The 20710-nt window shown below is 42.4% G+C and overlaps 1 protein-coding gene across 1 annotated transcript; it reads left to right on the top strand.

The window, feature by feature from the left end:
- Positions 1 to 106: 106 nt before the first annotated feature.
- On the top strand, positions 107 to 4387 carry LOC108613959 (putative phosphatidate phosphatase). The gene has a single exon (XM_018007785.2). It carries the CDS (start codon positions 3354 to 3356, stop codon positions 4317 to 4319), a length of 966 nt encoding a protein of 321 aa, XP_017863274.1. The 5' UTR covers positions 107 to 3353; the 3' UTR covers positions 4320 to 4387.
- Positions 4388 to 20710: the final 16323 nt, after the last annotated feature.

The raw sequence follows: 20710 nt of genomic DNA, 5'->3' as shown, positions 1-20710 counted from the left end.
TAAATAAGTTAGCTTGTAGTCCATGTGTATTTTGTAGTACTCTAATTAACGCATAAGTCCATTGTAGTCCAGTACCAAATCGTTCAAATGCATTTGTAAACATTTCACGCATTCCATGTATTCATAAGATTCATTCAAATATCTACGTATCGCATATTTATATATTTATATGAGTTGGGCACCTAATATCAAATATAATTTGCATTCAGCCTCACAACTTATGCATAGTTTCATGATAAATTGTTCTACTCATATTGTAATACGTTTGCCTGTACACACATCAATAAATTCGTTCGATCTAAAAGTACGTGAATAATAAGCTATATACTTGCATTCCATGAATATTATCGATAAGCGCCTATTTCTCCTAATTAACAACTTATGATGGCAAATTCAGAAACATTCATAAATGTATACAGGGAATTTAGGTACATACATATCTACAGCTGTTTATTCATACTTATTTATATAATTATACTCATTCACGAAAGTGAAATGAGTATATTGGTTTTGTGCAATGTCCGTCTTGCTGTCCGTCTGTCCGTATGAACGCAATCTATTGAAGCTAAAGTCTTGAAATTTGGAACACATACTCGTGTATATCTCCGATTTATAAAGTGTTAAAATTTTCCCGATTCGCCCACTAGGGGCGTGGAAAATCGGAAAATGCATTTTCCGATAAACCAGAAATCATGTTAGTAGAAGAGCTAGAAAGCTGAAATTTGGTATGTAGGTCCGCGTCGACCACCCTAGATCACGAGCTATGGCGGATATATCTCCGCCCATTAGGGGCGTGGCAAATCGGACCTGAAGATATAGTGATCTTTTAAATTTTGCTATATTTTGAACACTATTGATGCCAGAGACCTCAAATTTTGTATATATACTCGGGCTGATCACCCAAGACCAAAAAGTTTTATCGGATATATGTCCGCCCACAGGGGGCGTGGCAAATCACAAAAATTGATATCTCCTAAAGTATAATAGCTAGAAGCTTCAAATTTAGATTCTTAAGTTACCAGTAACCTCTTCTATCGATAACCCAAAAATAATTTTTACGCTTCTTTAGGGGCGTGACATACCGAAAAATTCCCTGTTATTTTCAGATTTTTTGAGGATAAGCATTCAAAGTTTGCAGTTAAGGTACCGTTATGAGAACTGACAAAAAATGAGGTGAGGCCCAGTAGAGGCGTAGAAAATCGGAAAAACTACTAAATTGTTGATGGGATGTGAATGAGTATTCTGCAGTCGGTAACGCCCTACTGCAACGTTCTTACTTGTTTTTATTTGTATTTGTATGCATAGATATTTATGCCTCACTCATGAATTTGAAAATATGTTTGCAAACCTTTTATAAATCCTTTTTAATGAGGGTGCCAAAAAACACAACAGATTCGAATGATGATGAGTAATATTCGAGGCTTACGCTTCGCTGAAGCTGATTCAAATTTCAAATTTAATTCTCATATATTGTGCTCAGCGCATTCACAAACTGTAAAATTCCCTTGTATTTCATGTTTACCTATATTTGTAATCAATTTATCTACGAATTTCACCTTGTTTCATCAAAATAGCCTAATTGTTTTATTGTTGCTATGGTAAATAATTGTTTATCTATGTGACTCACAAAGTATACCCTCCAACTGTGTCACATCTATGCTAGAGTAGTCGACTGTGGAAGTTGTTGGCTGATGCTGAAGGAGAAGAGTGATTTTTCGGAATTCGGTAAGCAATCATATATGTATATTATAGACACATTTACACAGATTACAGGGTATTGTATGCACGACTACATTGATAGCTCAATATTTATGCTGCGTCATCTACACGTCGCGCGAATGAAGGGACTGGCATAGATGATAAACTTTATTTTCATTGGGTCTTTGCTTGAATGATCGTGGGAATCGCGTGCCTCGGTCGGGCAGCAGCTCTGCTCATCTCAAATTTGGGCATGCTGACTCAAGTGCTTCAGATACTTCCAACTGGACTCTCATAAGAATGCATACAGCGCTTTCGAAATGCAGTACTAGAGCAGCTTTGCATGAAAGCTCAACAGAAATCCACGTTCGTTTTGCCAATAATATTTTGAATATAATGTTTTTAAAAACAAGCTCGAGCCAAATACATTTGAACTCTGAAGGCCGCACAAATGACAAAATTGAAAATATTGTTACACAACTAGTAGAATCCCCGAGACGCAACACGTGCGCGAGTGCATGCGATGCTTATCTGTCAAGGCCAATAACTTGGGGTACTAATATAGAGGCACTGATAATACAGAATTTATATTTAATCATTACGGAAAGATCCGCACTTAGAAATCTTAATACACTCAAAATATAAAACTCGCTGCTGATGCCGGTCGAATATGTATTTAGTGAGAGATATTTCGCTCCTTCTGTGAAATAAGTGTAGCACCATTAACTATAGTTAAAGAAGATCATAGTGCTTAAGCCTTGGCTCATTCCTCATTCTCACACTAAAATTAAACATACTTTGCCGACTCACTTTTAAATGTCATCAATAGATGAATCACAGCTGCTATAGGGTGCTGTCTTTTTTAGATAATCTGTTAAGTCTTATAGACAACCCGACTATTTTCAAAGAAATTATTGTATGGTGCAAAAGATCTTTCCAGCACATCAAATGAAAATTGTCAATGGGAGCAGAAAAGAGATTATAGAATAGTGACATAAGTAGACCTGATTTAAATTATATTATAAAGATAAAATGATGTACACTGTGGATCCACCGCAACAAAGAGTCTAGATATTCTAGTTTTGTTGAAAGCTATAAGTTGAGGGTATGCAACAGGCAGAAGGAGGCATGGCAGACCCAACAAAGTATATATATGTCTCCCGATATTTTATTACCGATTAAAACCTTAATCGAAAATTTGTTAATTATACCTCATACACCTTTACAGCTCGAGTCTCAAAATTCCATATGTATTTTTGTAGAATTTCAGTTTTTGCTGTACATAATTTACTATTGTAAATTCCAATTCACGTGGAACAATTTATTTTATTAACTTTATATGCCGCCAGAATTGATATACCTAGAGCGAATAGCTTTAGCTGACTTTCCCTTAGCTGATCAAGTTGATAATAATAGAGGAATATTTTCGTGTACAATCATCGGTGCACTACGTATGTTTGTGAGAGTATTAAATTTTTGCCAGCTTGTAGTAATAAACTTGCCGTAGTGTTATATATAATTCAGCGATAATCAGCAGAGATTGAATCGTCAAAGAGGCTTCAATTTATTATATTAAAGTCTTAATCTGAGGTCTAACGTCGCGCCTGGGTGCTTGATGCGATCAGTGACACGCGAGCTGCCTAACTGAACGAATCATGAGTTTCGATCTAGAGCTCAGCAAGCTGTTCCTTAAGCGCGGACATTTCCGCCTACTGCTGGACCTAGCGCTGCTTGGCTTGCTGCTCCTGCTGAGCACGTATTTCAAAGAGCTCTGGCCGCCAACGACACAACGAGGATTCTTCTGCGATGACGAGTCACTAATGTATCCCTACCGGGAGAATACGGTGTCCTCCCTCATGCTTCATTGCATTGGTATCTATTTGCCGATGATGGCTCTGCTGATCCTGGAGACCAGTCGAGCTTGGCGGGGGAGTCGCCAGTATTGGCGTGTGTACAACACCTTGCGCTGGTTCATTTTGGGCTATGCCGCGGAGTCACTGCTCAAGGACATGGGCAAGAATGTTATCGGAAGACTGCGTCCGCATTTCTTTGAGGTCTGTCGGCCGCAGCTGCCCGATAATGGCTACTGCTCAGACGAAGTGCATCGGAGCGGCGGGGTCTACCACACAGTCTACAGATGCAACACGGATCTATCGGGGGCCACCGAGGAGATGCTCGCCGACATCCACGTCTCCTTTCCCAGTGGCCACTCCAGCATGGCATTCTACGGAATGGTCTTCATGGCTCTCCACTTGGAGCGCATCCGCTGGCCGCTGCCTGGCAGCTTGCTGCGTCCAGTGTGCCAGCTGCTCTGCGTCTTCCTGGCCTCATTTGTCGGCCTTAGTCGAGTCATGGATTACAAACACCACTGGTCGGATGTTCTGGCCGGCTCACTGCTGGGCGCCGCCATTGCCTTTGCGGTTGTCCGGGCAGCAGAGCTGGACGAGCGCCTGCGTCTAGCAAGCGACAGAGGGCAAAATGCAAATACGTTGCCAGCCAAGCCAGCTGCTCCTACTGCTGTTGTCATGACTACCCCTGCTGGAGCCCTTGACGAAGTGGACCCCGGAGCGAAACAGCTGCCGCATGATTTGTGCCAAGTTACGTGCCACAGCTCTAATTAGTTTTAGTTGCGTTTTAGCCCTAGCTTGTTAAGATAACTGACAGTAAAGATGGACAATTAAAAGTGTAATTTGTTGCTTTCTCTCATAAGATACAATGCGCATATAATGGGACTAGCTGATAAGGCGGGCGAGCGTCTGTCGGCTCCTTCCTGCTGTGCCGCAGCTACTAATAATAGTCGGCGTAATGTAGTCCCAGATTAAGTCAACTGTCGCATTCGTGTCTCGCTTTCCGCGTTCTATTTGCTCTGGCATCTTCATGCGAGTCTGTTTACAAGATTCCGCAAGTTTTTGCGTTTAAACACTATAGGACTGTGCACATATTTTGAGCTCTGACGTCAGTCAGCAGTGGCTAGGAGAGCCGATATTTCTTAGTAACAATATAAAATTTAGGGTTTTTCCTCAGATTGCTTACCGGCGACAATTCCGGAATTGTTTACATACCTGAAAAGATTACGAATATCATTAATAAATAGGTTAGTAAATAATAAACTATAAGAGATAGATATTTTAATTAATTTATATTCTATGAGGAATGCGTATGGCATATGATTGTGTATACTTCAGAGCTCAAGATGAATTTTAAATACGAGTCAATGAAACGAACATTAGATTTACATATTTCAGAATTCCGCTTTTTATTCAAGGGATACATAGAGTGGAGATATGGTAATACGAAATGACAAGGGAATCAATTTTTTATTTATTTCGATTAACAGAGAAATTCAAATAATCGAGAATTATCGAGACCGAATGGTTTCCTAGGGGATAGAATTTGTTTTCGAATTACCGCGATTTTCGATTTCGAAGGGTAAAAATTATCGAGACTCGACTGTACTAAATCCAAGTATGCTTCTTTTGAATAATTTTGTTTTTTTTTTTTTTTTTTGACAACATATATATTTTGAAGCCAGTATCGGTATATTCGAAGAGAGTCAACTTCTTTAAGATAAATTTAATCTAAAAAGTTAAGCAGAAGTTAAGATAAGTTGAATTTGCTTTCATTCCAGCTCATAGGCAACAAGAAACTAAAGAGCGTTCGATGTTATTCGTTCTGTTCGTGGCTCTAAGCCGAAGATAATTTAATGGGAGGAACTTGTCGCTTGAAGCAAATTGAATGCAATTAGCGAGCTCGCTAAATTCCACAAACCAAAACCCATTGAAAGCCACAGAAACAGAAAGAGACGCAGACACAGACGAGTCGCGACGTTGACAACGGTGCAACAATTAGCGACTCTTTTAGTTTCATTAGAAACAAATTTTCAAATGACTTAATCCCAGTCAACGCCATTAGCCCGCCCTTTCTAGCCGGGTCCAGTGCAGGAGGAGGCATGGGCGCATGGAAAAGGAATGGAAGGGACGGGCTAAGTCGCTAAGAGGAATACATAAATTTCAGCAGCAGGCGCATAAATTGGCACAACCGAGGGATTCAGCGGCCCAATCCGAAAAGCTGACGATGATGCGCAACACCTGAGCCTCAGATTCAGTATGGGTGCTCGAGTCTCGGACGATTAAGGGCTACCCTCATCAGGACACGGAGGCTCTTGCCAGCCATTTTCACTTGTGGCCCGCTTAATTGGCTCATTTATTTTGATGGCAAAGAATATGTTGGCAAAGTGTGGTTTTTTTATTCGCTCGGGCCTCGCGTTTACCTGGTCTGCTGCCGCCTCTGCTTTTATTATGATTAATTATGGCACAAGCGCACAATTACAGACACATCTACACCGCCAGAGAGATACGCAAACTGACCCCAAGCTTCGGTTTCTTGCCAAGTTTCGCAACTGTGTCAAGCTGCCGCTGCTTTTATTGTTGTTGGCGTTGTTGTTGTTGTTGTCTGGCTCCCAGATTCGAATGATAAATTTCTATGCAATTTATTTTAATCTGGTGCGACAGAGGCTCCCCTCCAGCCGCGAAACTATCTTTGCAGCTAGTTTCCATGCGTTAATTAAATGGAAAATATTAGCACATAACAGCTGAGTTGGGTAGGGAGGGGAAGGGAAGCGGAAGGCAGAAAGTAAGGCGGAAAGCGGTTACTTCTAAAGTTCTCCTGCAATCCAATGAACTGACCTATATTTTGCATTAGCGAAAGTTTTGCAGCAACAACAACAAGCAGTAACTGAGAAGGGCTTTCAGGCGACTTCTCAGCCTCACTGTGGCCCGATAAAGCCAGAAACTGCCTGCCTGAAGCAGCGAGAGAAGACAGAGAGAAGAACAGAGAAACTGCACTGAAAAAATAAGAGTTGAAGTACTTTTTAAGGACAGGTTGCTTTCTACCTGATTTCACTTTATATATGCAGGACTGCCTATATTTGACGGTCCCGTCTGGCAGCCCTAACAGGCTGCTCATATCATTATACATATTTTTAATTTTTATATGTTTTGATATCAAAGAAAACTACAATTCATTTTGATGTTGATGTCCGCCTTGAGGCAGTACGGCGCATTGTGCCCGCCTCTCTCCAAAATATAGGGCTGTCAAATGGGTCCGTCCAATGGACAGCCTGTAGCCCCTCTTTATATTTATTACTCTTACACATCTGATATGACCGGATCTGACTTATCCATGTAGGACAGATTTGAAAACTGCCTCTAAGGACTTTTTGCTACTTTACGGCCTGTCAATACTATATCGTTCTACACTCAATAGACTCTGGTCTACTTGTTTGTCCACTTTTTAAGGCTCTACGTTGGTTCATTATCGACTTGCTTTAAGCAACTCTTGCAGCAATTCAGCAGTGTCGGGACCATCAATCAGCAGCTCGCTTAGCTCACACTACAGATTTTGCAACCCAACTTCCGCAAGTGCAACAAATTTAGCAGCAGCGCCGTCTCTGCACATCACAGTCAGGTGTGATAATGCGGCATGCGTACAGCTGCTGTCCGTTCCTCTCCAGTCTGTGTCCAGTCGAGTCAGTTTGTCACTCTGCCATATCAAGCATCGCCATCATAGCCTGCCACATATTTGCATGCCTCTTGCATGTCTGCTTTACAAAACATCCTGAAGCTATTCAGGGTGTGCTCTACCCTTCTAGAGCTCTAGAGTCAATGCCTGTTGTTTAGCACCGTTCTCAAGGATGACTCTACTACTTTGATTTGATATGGCCAATGAAAGATATTGCCCGCCTCGTTACATCTAAGCGTCTCTCTTTTTTAATTATTTTATTTCTTTATTTCATTTCAAGTCGGTCGTATGAGTCCCTCAACTATGCCGCGCTAGATCGATATTTGAGAGGGTATCTCAACTGTGCTATGGCTTTACCGCATTCTGTTTCCGTTGCTGTTGTTAATGCTGTCATCGTCGCACCGAGCGCTTCATATTTCTGCGGTTGCCAGTTTGTCCATTGAATTTCCATGCGACTCGGGATGCCATCCTAACTTTACCACTTGCTATTTGCCGTTAGCAGTCGTCTGTCCGCAGTCCGCAGTCGGCAGTCGGCAGTCGAGCAGTCGCCAGTTGTTAGTTCTCGTTCTCAGTAATCTGCGCCCTCATTGGCTTCGTGTGTGCAAAGACAATTTGATAATCGCAAAATGCAGCATAGCTGCATAGTTTGAGTTAATGAAGCTTGTGTGCTGTGCATGCATCCTTGTGTGCCACCTTGGTGTCCTTGCGCAACATGCTCTGGCAGACCAGACGAGACCACACACACACACATACACACACACACGCCATCGTGGTCGTTGCGCTGTTTGTTAGAAAACAAGCAGAGCGTTTTGCTTGCCAATTAGTAATTTGTTTGCCGCTTGGTTGACTTGAGGACGAGCATTCGAACGAAATAGAGAAAGGGCGAGAGAATGAGAGAGAATGTGCCGAGTGTGGGCACAGGTACTGACTGGTTCAGTTTGGTTTCATTTGATGACAATTTCCGTGGCGTAGTTTAATTCGTAAAGTTTCGCCGATTGTAACTCTGGGAATTCTCGATTATTAGCCACATTATATTGTTCAGGCTGGCTATTGTGCGAATCAGTTGCACTGAAAGATCGACTGCAATAACAGCTCAAGCCGTGCACATGCCGCGTGGCTTATCCCCCATTCATTTTCAATTTGTTTAAATTAATTTCAAGCAAGCTATACTTGACAGATTACAGTGCATTTATCAGATGCTGTCTGGCCTGCTGCTGCAGCGGGCAGCGGGCAGCGAGCAGCGAGCAGCGCTGCTCTGCTCCCATGCTGTTAACTAATTTAATTTTTATCGACTGACAAGACGAGCGAGTTCAATGTGACAATGCGATAGCTCAGCGGCAACAGCAACAACGGCAACAGCAGCAGCGGCAACGTCAACAATGACACGGACTATAATAATGGACGATGTGCTGACCCCCCCGTAGACATCGGCAGGGGCATGGCCGATGCAATCAGAGGGCGACAACGGGACGTCGGCGATCTTGGATGGAGCAGCCGGGCGGAAGACAAAGTCGGGCTGCAATTTCAGCTTGGCATTGGCCCTTTGTAGTGCGGCCGCACGATAGTCGAAGTCGCTTTGCGCCCTGCTGTCCAGAAATCACACGCAGCCTCGACACGTGACGTCGACAGCAAAAGCGTCAGCCATTTTGCGTTTTGTGTCGCTGCCACCATCATTATTAATACGGCCGGAATGGCACGGGACCAGCTGGACCGGCCCGGACAACAGATCCGGGTCTGGGTCCGGGTCCGGGTCCGGGTCCGGGTGTGCCATAACGATGCGAGCGACATTTGCTTCTGCACTAACTTCCGTTGCGTGGCGTTCGTGCTGTGATTTTTTCCACGCTGCCTCCTGCCATTCGCCTTGCAGGCATTCGCTTTGGCTTGGCTCGCCGGCAATTTTGATTGCTTGCCAGTCGGAGCAGCTCCTGTCCGGGCAGTCAAAATAGGTGTGGCCGTCAACTGGCAATCAACTTTCATTTAGCAGCATCATTTGTCACGCTTGTTTATTGCCCGGTTACGTGTTGGTCAGACTTAATGGCTGTTATTGTCGCCAGCATCTGCTCCTGCTGGCAGCTTCATAGACGGACTGTCCGTCTGTCTGTCTCTCTGCCGGACTCAAAGGCAGTGCAACGGTTCGCTGCACTTATTGAAATCCAAGAAGCAGAAACTGCCGTTCAGTTCCAATTCCTAGCTCTCTCAGCTTAATCTGCCGAAAATTAAATATTCAACCCGTGAGGGATCCTCGACAGGCAAATGTCGGACTGCTTTCCTAGCACGGCATGCTAAGACCGCACAGTAGTCGCTGATCTATTTTGGACTCAGTGGCAATGGCAACGGGGCTTGGTCAGCGACAGAACGTAACGGGATTCAAACGCTGCTGCCGTTTCTAATGCCGCGTTGATTATGAATATTTCAGCGCAGTCTGGCGAAAGGCAGGCCTGATGATGATTATGCTGATGACGTTGACCGCATGCGCCGCGAATGAGCAATAAATTTGTATGGCCGGCCCTGCATTCGGGCGCTGTGCATATGAATTTACATTTTGGCAATTTCCAGTTTTCGCAGTCTGTTCCGTCGGGCCTCGCCTCAGTTCAATTGGTCGGCTGAATTTGCCTATCGCCGATTGCAAATCTACATTGGAGTGCAGCGCGTAAATTCCGTTGCCACGTCGCTTTATTTGGACCGTGGGTCCTTGCGTCCGTTCGCGGGGCTAGGAGATATTGTGGCTCGCTTCGTTCTGCCAGCAAATGCAATTTCCTAATTTCTCACTGGGGAAATGCAGCTAAGACTGGACTGGGTCCACATGTCCGACTGCCCAGCTGATTGAGCCAGCTGGTTAGGCTAGCACTGGGGGCCCCGCGGGTGGGGCAGTCGAAAGTCGACGGTGCTGCGCTCGCTTCCGAATTAATGACCCGGCGCCGCAGACAAGGAGCACAAAAAACCGCAGACAAAGGAGCATAAATGCATAAAGTGGGCGGCAGTTAGCCACGTCATCCTGGCATTCCTTCTCCACACTTGTTTGACCCTGGTGCGCCTGAGCTTAGGCAACGCAAATTGGCTTATGCCCGAGCTGCCCAAGCGGACAGAAAAAGGGAACGGAACGAAACGGACGGAGCCGAAAAGCTTCCTACCAACGCCTTCATGTAAGGAAATTCGCGCGAAGGGAGTCAATATGATGGAAACACCACTGGGATGCATCCCCAGTCCCGCTAACAGGTCGGACTGGGGTCAGAGAGTGGGATAAGTAAATTGTTGGCAAAGTCTTTGATTAGCTTACCCCAGCTGCAGCTCGAGGGTTGCTCGTAATGCATTTCGAAAACCACACGAGCGGAATTTATGTACATCCGCTGGCCAGCTGCAGAAGAACCCACTGGTCACTAAGCCCGAGCATATGCATATGTGTATACATCCATTTCATGCTTTAAAATCAAAAATTTTAGGAAGTTGTAAAACAACTTTAGTGCTTAGCCATTAGTTAGTATGTTGACTTGTGCTAAATTAGAGCGTCCCGGTGCCATTGCAACTTTGCTGAGGCTGCCCAGCTGCGGAAATACGATCAGCGAAATACGCTCGACGTGGAAACCCGAGAGCAGCAACGTCAGCAGTTCAGCGACGTCGCTGCCTAAGCTATAGCCAAGTTAGGGTTAGAAGTTTCCCATCCACACAGAACGCAAATAAATATTTTGTTATACGTAAATAGAATAAAAAGCTATAACTTTTATATCACATAGATAAACAACGGAGAGCTTTTGATCAATAAATAGGCATTCAATTTTAGTTCTTAGTTTATGAATCTCAATCTCTATGTAACATAGTCGGAGTAGTATAACATAGTCCATCCATGAAGAAGAGCGACGCGTTTTATTTACAACTTTTTTTCATAGGAACAGATCATCTCTTTTCGAAAACATATATTCTATCCTAAAGTCTCAATTTATATAATACAAATTGAAAGTAAAATATGTAAAATATAAAAAATATATATATATATTAATTATTCTCCCCACTATCCCTGTTTTTTTTTTTTCTTTAATTTTTTGTAACCCATCCGTCTAGCACACTCGGAAAGTATACACATTTATTCTTGAACGGGACGACAACCTGAGTCGACTAGCCTAATCTACCTTGTTGGTTAGTATTGCTTAGGAATTGAAAATAATTGAGGTTAGAGTGATAATTCGTTACCTAATCAATATTTCTTATATTTCCTTGGCATGTCTCAACTTCAATACGTTTGCTCGCTATTTTAGCCTCCTTTTAAGCGTTAACTCAAAATCAAAATGGCTCTAGAACATCCTGTGTAATGCAGAGCCTTTGTTAAGCTGTTATTTGGTTGACCCCCAGTGTGACCAAGGAAAATCAATAGTTGAATACAGACAAGCAAAATTTCTAGCCGGGCATGCCAGACAAGGAATTCAGCCCTGAGCCGAGCTGCCGACTAAACAGTCCGGCTAAGCAAGAAAGGTTTTCTCTCAGTTAATTCTTTGAAGTCAAACTGAAATCTATACAAATCGACGGTCTTCAGTAAATCGGGTTAAATTATGAATATGGAACTACATACATTTGCAGGAAGCGCATTCCACCCTTTATTACACATTGTAAAAGGATGCAGGGTATGAACTTATTCTTTTTTTTGGCTTACCAGCTAAATTGGATTTGTGAAAATAGCAAAGAACGAGGAGACTGGCAGACCCATTCCGTTGGGTCCCATATGGTCCGGGGTGGGCAAATAACCAGATAATATGACATAAATGATTGGTTGAGGGCGGCGCTGTGTAAAAGTAAAAGCTTCGATTGTTTTTAGTCGCAATGGGAGATTAGGGCTCACAGTAACAGCAAAAACTCGCCCTTCTGCTCCTGCTGCTGCTCCTGCTGCTACTCCTGCTCCTGCTACTGCTGCTGCTTCCAGCGATGATGACGACATAAAAGTGCGGTTCTTAAATGTTATGGAATGCCAATCTTGAATGTTATGGAGGGCTTCGTCCACAACACGACGGGAGCGAAGGGGTAAACGCATCATCATCAGTTTTAACGACGCTCCAGACCAGACCAGACCAAACCAGACCAGACCAGTGGTCGTCCTGCGCTTGATCGCAAAAATCGCGCGTATGACTTTTCAAACGAATGACAGCAATTAACGCAGTCAATGAAGTCGAGGCCATTGTTTGCTTCTGTCCGACGCACCCGCCGACACCGCCTCGCCTCTCCTTCGCCTTCGACTACGCCTTCGTTGCTGGTGTCGCATTTCCTAAACAATCGCAGTCCACGCCAGAGCCACCAGCGCTAGGGCACATAAAAAGAGCCCAGCTGGACCAGAGTATTGCCTGGCTGGTTGTTGCGTCCGGCCGCTGAGTTTGGAATAAAGCTGCCCTTATCTGACGTTGCTGTTTGCGCCGACTAAAAGAGCCAAAACAAACAAAGTGGCCAACAGGCCAGACCGGACCACTAAATCTGTTATTTATATGGCATCAGCGGGTTATCACAGCGCCTAGCTGAGACCAGGATGCGCCTGTTTGCATACTTAAACATAATTTTGGATTGGCCAATGCGTTTTGAGCTCTGCTGATACCTGGGCACTGCGTAATCGAAGGTTGCTGCATACATATTATCGAATGGTTCTTTGGGCTACTTTGTATCCTGAATTCGTAGATTATCATTTAAATTATTTTCTTATTATTCAAAGTATACACAAAATCTATATGATATCTCATCCCTAATTCGTTTGACAAGTGACTGAAAAATAAACGACATTTAGTTTAATAATAACGCAGCTATGATTTCTGATATATGCTAATGTAAGATTTACTTAATGTATAAAAATACAATGAACACCCTCAGAGCATTATGGTAAAACCAATCAGACGCGAGTTGGTTGTGTCCTTCATTCTGGGAGCTCATTCCCATAAATTATTTGTCGAACCCGATTTCGGAGCTCTTGCCTAAATCATTTTGATAGGTAGAAAATCCACCATCAAATCTGAACTGTAAAACAAGAAATTTGTTATAGTTTCTATGGAGATTATCTGTTTGTATAGAGCTAGGGGTTTTGTTTCCTTCTTCAAGTTGACTGAACACTGACAGGGAAATAAGACTGCTTATATAGACACACACATGCAAAGTATTAAAAAAAAAAGAAAAAACATTCTGGCTACATTTTCGGAAATGTTAATATGCATTTGCGTGGCGGCTACTGGTGGCCACTGGTGGTGGAATATTATGCATGCGACCGCAGCCCACGCGTCGTATGTGTGATACAAGCCCCCAGAGCATTTCGAGCGACAGAGCGCAAACGTGGGGCAAAAGCAACTTTAGCAAAATTTGACATCGGACGTGTGGGGGCGCATTTCAAAACGCATACACAGACAGCAGAACCCACGAAGCGCATGCAGCTAGGCCATCATTTAAATGCAAAAAAGCGATAACGACTGGGTAATGATGAAGTGGAGCGTCCAACGCCCCAATGCCTGCTGGCCACTGTCACATAGCAGACGCCCGACAAAATTGGTTACGCTATTGGGTCAACAGCTGCCAACGTTTTGGATTACCAAGCATGGGCTGGGCGGGTGTCAAGGGCGGTGGCGGGGGCGTGGGCGCCGCCAATGCCATGTTGACTGGCCAGCAGTCCCGGCAGTCCCGACAGCCCCAACATATTGGCCCCACTGATGGCACAATTAGAGCCAACGACTTTTGTCTGGCCACTGCGGGCCACTGTTTCGCAGCGACAGCGTGTGAAAATGAGCTGCCGTTGATGAGTGGCCAGCGAATGCGATTACTGTCACAGTTCGCCTTCAAGTTACAGTTGGCTGCTCATTTGCAGGTGAGTGCATAGCGAGAAATTTAATCGGCCGCCTCGGCAACATTAAATTCCAGCACTGAATAAAGTTTCAGCCAAATATGTTGTGGGCTTTGCTTTAGAATAATCTGAGCCTTGCCATCTGCAAGTCCCTAAAGAGTGAACTTACAAAAAATTATTAAAATATATCTAGCTTTATAAGTTTATATTTGAGATTGAGAATAATGGAGACTTTTTACAGGTGGAGATAGTGTCTTCTCTATATCATATTCATATTTCTTTTGAAATGCTATTTCTCACTAAAATTAGATTTTTCTCACGTATAGTTTCAGCAACCATATTCAAGCCATAATTGTTTGGATAAAAAAAAAAAAAAAAAAAAAAAAAAAAAAAAAAAAAAAACGTAAACAGCGCCTGATAAATTTATACATATATTTATCAATTTATACATATAATATTAAATGAACACCCACTTAAGCAGGTGCGAAGTAAGTTTACACTTTAAATACATAAATATTTATTAATTTTGTTTTTATTTTGCCCAGGACCTTGTAATGGTTGCGAATCTCTAAGATTGCAAATTGCAACGCGTATCGTTTGCGACAACGTTGTCGCCTGCGCTGCAATGCAATGCAAGAGAGAGTCGAGGCAATCCTTACTAGGGGATCTTCATAAACAATTTAAAGCTGAAGATCATGGTTGGGTTTGGGTAACGACAGCGAGAAGCCAGCACCACCTCGGCTTCCGCGTCTTTCTAACTGTCCGTGTTTGTTTCGTTTTTTCTTGTTGTCCGAATGTTTGTGTTGCATAGGAATCATAAAAATTTTAAAGTTTGTGTGTATTGGTGACGGTTTGGCAAGACCCACCCCACCACCGACAGAGCTAAGGGAACCAGAGGATTCCGCCCGCCACTACCCGATCCACGTCTTGTGTATGTTGATGTATGTTGATGTATGTATGTATGTATGTATACATGTATGTGAATAGCTATATGTGTATATATGTATATATGTATATATGTATATATGTAAACATGCGATCGCTTTCATACTCGAGTACGCTCGTTACATAGATTTTATGGCGCCCAACGGGGGGCCTGAAATTCGAAGAGAGAAGTTAACGCCCGCTGCATTCATACATAAGATCGATATAATACAACCTACACATATTTTAAATTTTTATTTTTATGTGTAATACATCGACAATAATTGGTTAGAAGTTTCCCCATTCGTAAATGTTCATTGTTATCATTGCCAGCTATTCTTAACTAAAAATTTATGGGCAATATTAGAGATCGACTTACAAATAATAATATATTTTTCGTATTTCTGGTCTACTGACACTGACCTTTTGGACTTCGATCGGTGATCGCTGTGTTCGAGCGTTCAATTGTTTTAGTGCTATCTAGTATTTGAACACCTCCAACTACTACTAGATCACTTAAATATTCACCATTAGTTATATAATAATGATCGTTGATGGTCGTTTTGTATTAGAATGTCTAGTATATGCCAATAGCAACAATAAATAAGGAAATATATTTTGTAACCTGTTTTTCAGTTTCCTTCAAAGACTCTCTGTAAGTAACCGAAGAAAATAAAAGGTCATTGGGAAGCAAAAAACTCGCAGTTTATATAATCTTTCACAAGTTTCGTATATAGACATAAGCACATGCGAAAGATCAACCTGAACCCCCTGCCACTCAGTCGAGAAATTGCAGTGCACGTACCACGAGAAATGAGGAAATATTGCAATAACAGCCCGAGGCATTCATTATTTTTCATGCTGCACCAGCAGAAGCGCCAGAGTCGAAACTGGGCCCAGTTTCTAGCATCAGGCTCATGATGCTAAGCACATGTTCGCCTCCTGCTCCCTGCTCCCTGCCCCCTGCTCACTGACACTCACAGAGTACCGCTCTCTCGAAGGACATTCAAAGATGTTAGTGAAGTGCCTCTGCAATCAACATCGTCAGCAGCAGCAGCAGCAGCAGCAGCAGCAGCCGCTGGAGCAGCACGCGCTCCTGCCAAATAAAAACGAAGCCTTTCCCCCTGCCTCGACCTTTCCACATGCTGCCCATTATTTGGCAAGGCAATAAAGTTGGCAAGGGGGCGGCGCTGACTCTTGCCAACGATGCAATGGCATTGCACTGCATCGCATATAAAATATGTTGCTACAGCCAAAAAGAAATTACAAGAGTGCAGCAGTTGGGAGTGCTCGACTAGAGGATACCCTGTGTAGGTCCGACTTCATAGCAATGCCTTAGATATGAGTACGTCATGATGCCATGGATAACCACAATCCAAAAGCAATATAGCCTTCTAATAATCGATATTTATCGATAATCATGAATTGGTAATCAATGAGGTGTTTAACTTTCAATGTCAGGCAAGGCAAGCAGTGAGCCTCTGCCACTATTCTATTCCTCTGTTTAGATTCACTCTACCCCCAATCTTGATTAGAAAATAATTTATGGGCTATTACTGTACCTGTTCTGTCAGGTACATACATCAGCCCGAAACAGAATCCCACTTGCAAAATTAAATTTTGGGCAATGCATTTTGTATCATATATGTATATTTACCTATATACTACGCAAGTCGATACAAAGAAACAAAGTAATGCTGTAAATCTTTACTGATCTGATCTAGGGTAAATTCAGGCATTTCGTCCGTCTCTCTGTCTAGCTGAAGACTTGAAAGTGATTAGATACAAGCTATAATATGATTCTTTACATTTCAGTATATTTGTGCGTATTTCCACAAATATTTGCATAGAGGGTATGTGCAAGTTGAGCACTTTTTAGGCTCACTTTGACTGTTTTGTGGGACATCAAAAAATTGTGTCTGGTGGCGAGGCCTTGGCAACGCTGCATACTCAATTCCCATAAAATAAAGCACAAATTACAAAAATAAAAAAGGATTCAGATGGTCAGCGGCCCCTCTTTCCCTCCTCTTTTTCTGTTTCTATCTCGCTCGCTCACTGTGCAACAGAAACCACTCCTCCGGTCGTCTTTCTGCTAATTGTGCGATTCTTTGCTTTGCTGCGCTTGCAGTTTGGCCCCAGCGACTCTTTCGCCCATTGGCTTTTTATGGCAGTTGTGCTCTCTGTTTGGCTGACTCTCGTCCTGTCTCGCTGAGTACACGCGCACTCACACAGACACAGGCACAAGCACTCTTGTGTAGATGTAATTGCTAAAGGATTTCGTGCGGATTTATTGTTGCATAGTTTGCGCTTTGGGTTTGTTGTTTTAGCCCTTGAAAAGTTGTGTACGTACATTGATAGGAATTTGATTTGTCAGTTGGTTAATTTATGGCAGGGATTGCTGAGATTTATGCTGGATTGCTCCACATGATTGTGTGAAAAGAGTCAAATGTGAGGACTTAAACAACAGCTAAAAGAAAAATAATGACAACAAATTGTAAACAGATCGCCAATGTCGTGTGGTATTCCATGGACCTATTGTTGAGTTCAGCACTTGCCCTTTGCTCTACTTTAAAAGTTTGAGGCCCCATCTGGTCCAGTCAGATGGCAGCAGCAGCTTTTGGCAGGATTTGCTGCTGAATAGTTTCTCTCTTCTTTTTTGTGGGCAAATAAACTGTTAAAAATGCTGAGTATGCACGATTTTATGAGGGGTGGGGTAAGAGCTAAAAAAACCTGCGAAAAACTGGCAGCGAATGAAACAACTGACGCCAAAACAATAAATGGCTGCGAGTGCTACACAGCAGCAGCAGGAGAAGCAGGAGCAGCAGGAGCAGCAGCAGCTATCGACGAGCACAACAACTGCAAAGGAACAACAGCACAGCAGAAGTGCCAAATGGCCATCCGAAAAGGATGAGGCCGGAGCCAGAGCAGGAGTAGCGGCCATTTCAATGCTTAAAGGAGGGCGAAGCGCGCACATGTGGCAAAGGGGAGCCCAGCGAAAATTGACGAAAATCCTTTTGCATGTTGTTACAAGTGGCCAGGACGCAGTCGGCGCGCTTCCCTCTCGCAGTTCGCATTTCGGAGTGCGGGCCACTTCAATCCGTGCTACCAAAACCCAAATAGTGCCACTTTTAGCTGCCTCTTCATCTGCTTGCCGCATGCCGCTCGCCATACGTTGCCATTCGCTTGCTGATTCAGCAGGCAGCAATTGCCACGTAGCAGGGCTCCAGGTCCTTGTCTTGGCTCTGGCTCCGCCGCCCTCTTGCACACTTCTTTTTTTCTTCCCGCTCTGTTTGTTTTATTTTGGCGCATATCTGCAGATATTTTTGCAACACTTCATAAACCATAAAAGCACAGCCAGCGAATGTGGTGTAAAATGCAGCCAAATTTAATTTGCAACTCATAATTTCCGTTTAACGCGCTTCAGGCAGCAGCTGCACAAATTGTTGCTCTTTCCTCTTCCGCCCAAGGCGAATTCTCTCTCTCTTTCTTTCTCTCTATGCATGTGCTGGCATGCCAAATGTGAGCTGCCGGTGAGCATTAGTATGTCGCTCTTTGTGCATTTGTGTTCATTTGCATGAATTAGGTAAGCTTTCTTAGATATCATCGGCGGATCATTGGGAGTATTACACAAAACAATATTTGTAAAGATAGAAAGTAATGTCTTCATTGACTAAATATGACTCAATAGTCCAGTTTACCAGACTGCTTTCAATATATTTACTTCTATACTGAATCAGAGAGACAGAATTTGTTTATTACTAAAAGCTTTTAGAGCCGATCACAAGGGCGGATGGAAGAGATAATATGACCTATGGCCAAACAATAGCTGAGATTTCCAATTTAACGCTGCAAAGCATTGAAGACAGTGCAAAATCAGAAGAGTTTATATCGAGTGCGAGCAATGCACTATGGTCCAAACCTATTTTTTTGGCATAAAGTCTATTTTTCGATGTTAATGAATCGTTAAAAATTTGTTTTTTTTTTTTTTTTGTCTCAAAGTAAATTCATCATACATTATAAAAATGATAATAAAAATCTTTAGAAGTGAAACCAAAGCTTTATGAGAGCTTTTAAAAGTGAACTATCGATAAGCTGATTATTAAGTAAAAATTGGCGCAAAAATCATCTGTTGCTTTGTGTTCTGCCACACGCGTAAATTTAATCTAGAAAATTGAACTTAATTATGGAAAGTGAACTTCCAGGTATGCACTATCTAATGTAATGTTTTATTTTATGTATAGTTTGTGAATTTTAGTTCCGTGTAATGTTCAATTTATGTGTATTCTCTTAGAAAATTAACATGCGTTCTCCGTGTTTCGTGGAATATAACTAATAAGCTGTTCCATGTGGAAGGCAACAAATCGGTCCAGATTGTACTTGTGAGTCTTGTCTTCCATGGGAAACCAAAAACCCCGTTCGTCCCCCTTTTCTCACAATTTGTTCATTTATAGGCACGTTCGTGTTTAGAAACAACGAACTTATTGATATATGGCGCAGCAACAACCGGCAAATTCAATCGGTATCGGATTGGATTTACACCAATAAAAATAAAAACAATATCGAATATGAGATAAAGAAAGAAGTAGATAAAAAAATCAGCAATGTTAATAGTTACATTCATAGATATCTACCCAAATGTAACTATATGCTTGAACGGTTCTTGTCTAAGCATACTGTATGGCTGGCGTCGAAAATATCAATTACTATTAATGAAAACTGCCCACAGCAAATGGGACGCCCAACCTTATTCTATTTGCATCTATTACCAGCTTTAGCGATACCAGACCAATAATTCGAGTTTGGTTCCCCTAGGATCATTAGGCGAAAACACTTCAGAAGCACGCAATAAAATTTACAAAAAAGAGAGATTGTTACATTCACGAAAAAATAGTCGGATCAATACTATGGCTGATATATTTTACAGAGCTATGGATTCATCGGATCCACTATTATCAAGTGTTTGCTTAAAGGAAAGAGAAAGAAAAAATACAAAAAAAAAAAAAAACAAGTAAGAAAGCTCTAGTCGAGACTGCTCGACTACGAGATCCCCTGAACCCTTGGAGTGCTAGCTATTTCAATAATTTTTCGCGTCTTTCTGCTTACACAAGAAACACACACACATACACAAACACATACACACACAAGCACCCACGCATAAACACGCATGGGCTGCAGTGTGCGCTTACTATGAGAACTTAATTGTTTAATAACTTTATGGACGTACGATCTTCATGAAACTTTCAGATTATGATTATAACATGAATATGCATGTAATTGCCAAAGCACAAGTCTCTAGTATTTGAAATACGCGTTTTACAAAAGTGAGGGTGAGGGGGTGAATTTAGAGGTGGGGGGTAAATTTTAACAAAAATCGAAATTGTATAAATTGCATATAAGCATACATTAAAAATTTGGACACTCTAGCAATAAAGGTGTAGAAGATATAATTTTATAACTGGTTTTCGATAAGGTTTTTCATCGATAAAAAAAGATCGGGCTGAGTTATCGAATTTTAATGATAAACTCGATATCCGCGCTGTAATTACGAACATTTTACAAAAAATTTGAAGTCTCTAGCTCTTATATCTTCGGAAATCGACGCGTTCATACATACGGACAGACGGACAGACGGACAGACGGACAGACGGACAGGGCCAAATCAACTCAGCTCGTCACCCTGATCAAGAATATATATACTTTGTGGGGTCTGCCACGCCTCCTTCTGCCTGTTACATACATTTCAACAAAACCATTATACCCTGATTTCCCATTTTC

Source organism: Drosophila arizonae, chromosome 4 (assembly GCF_054131065.1).
Source record: "Drosophila arizonae isolate 15081-1271.41 chromosome 4, UAZ_ARI_1.0, whole genome shotgun sequence".
Classification (NCBI taxonomy): domain Eukaryota; kingdom Metazoa; phylum Arthropoda; class Insecta; order Diptera; family Drosophilidae; genus Drosophila; species Drosophila arizonae.
This window is presented reverse-complemented; position numbering and strand designations above follow the sequence as displayed.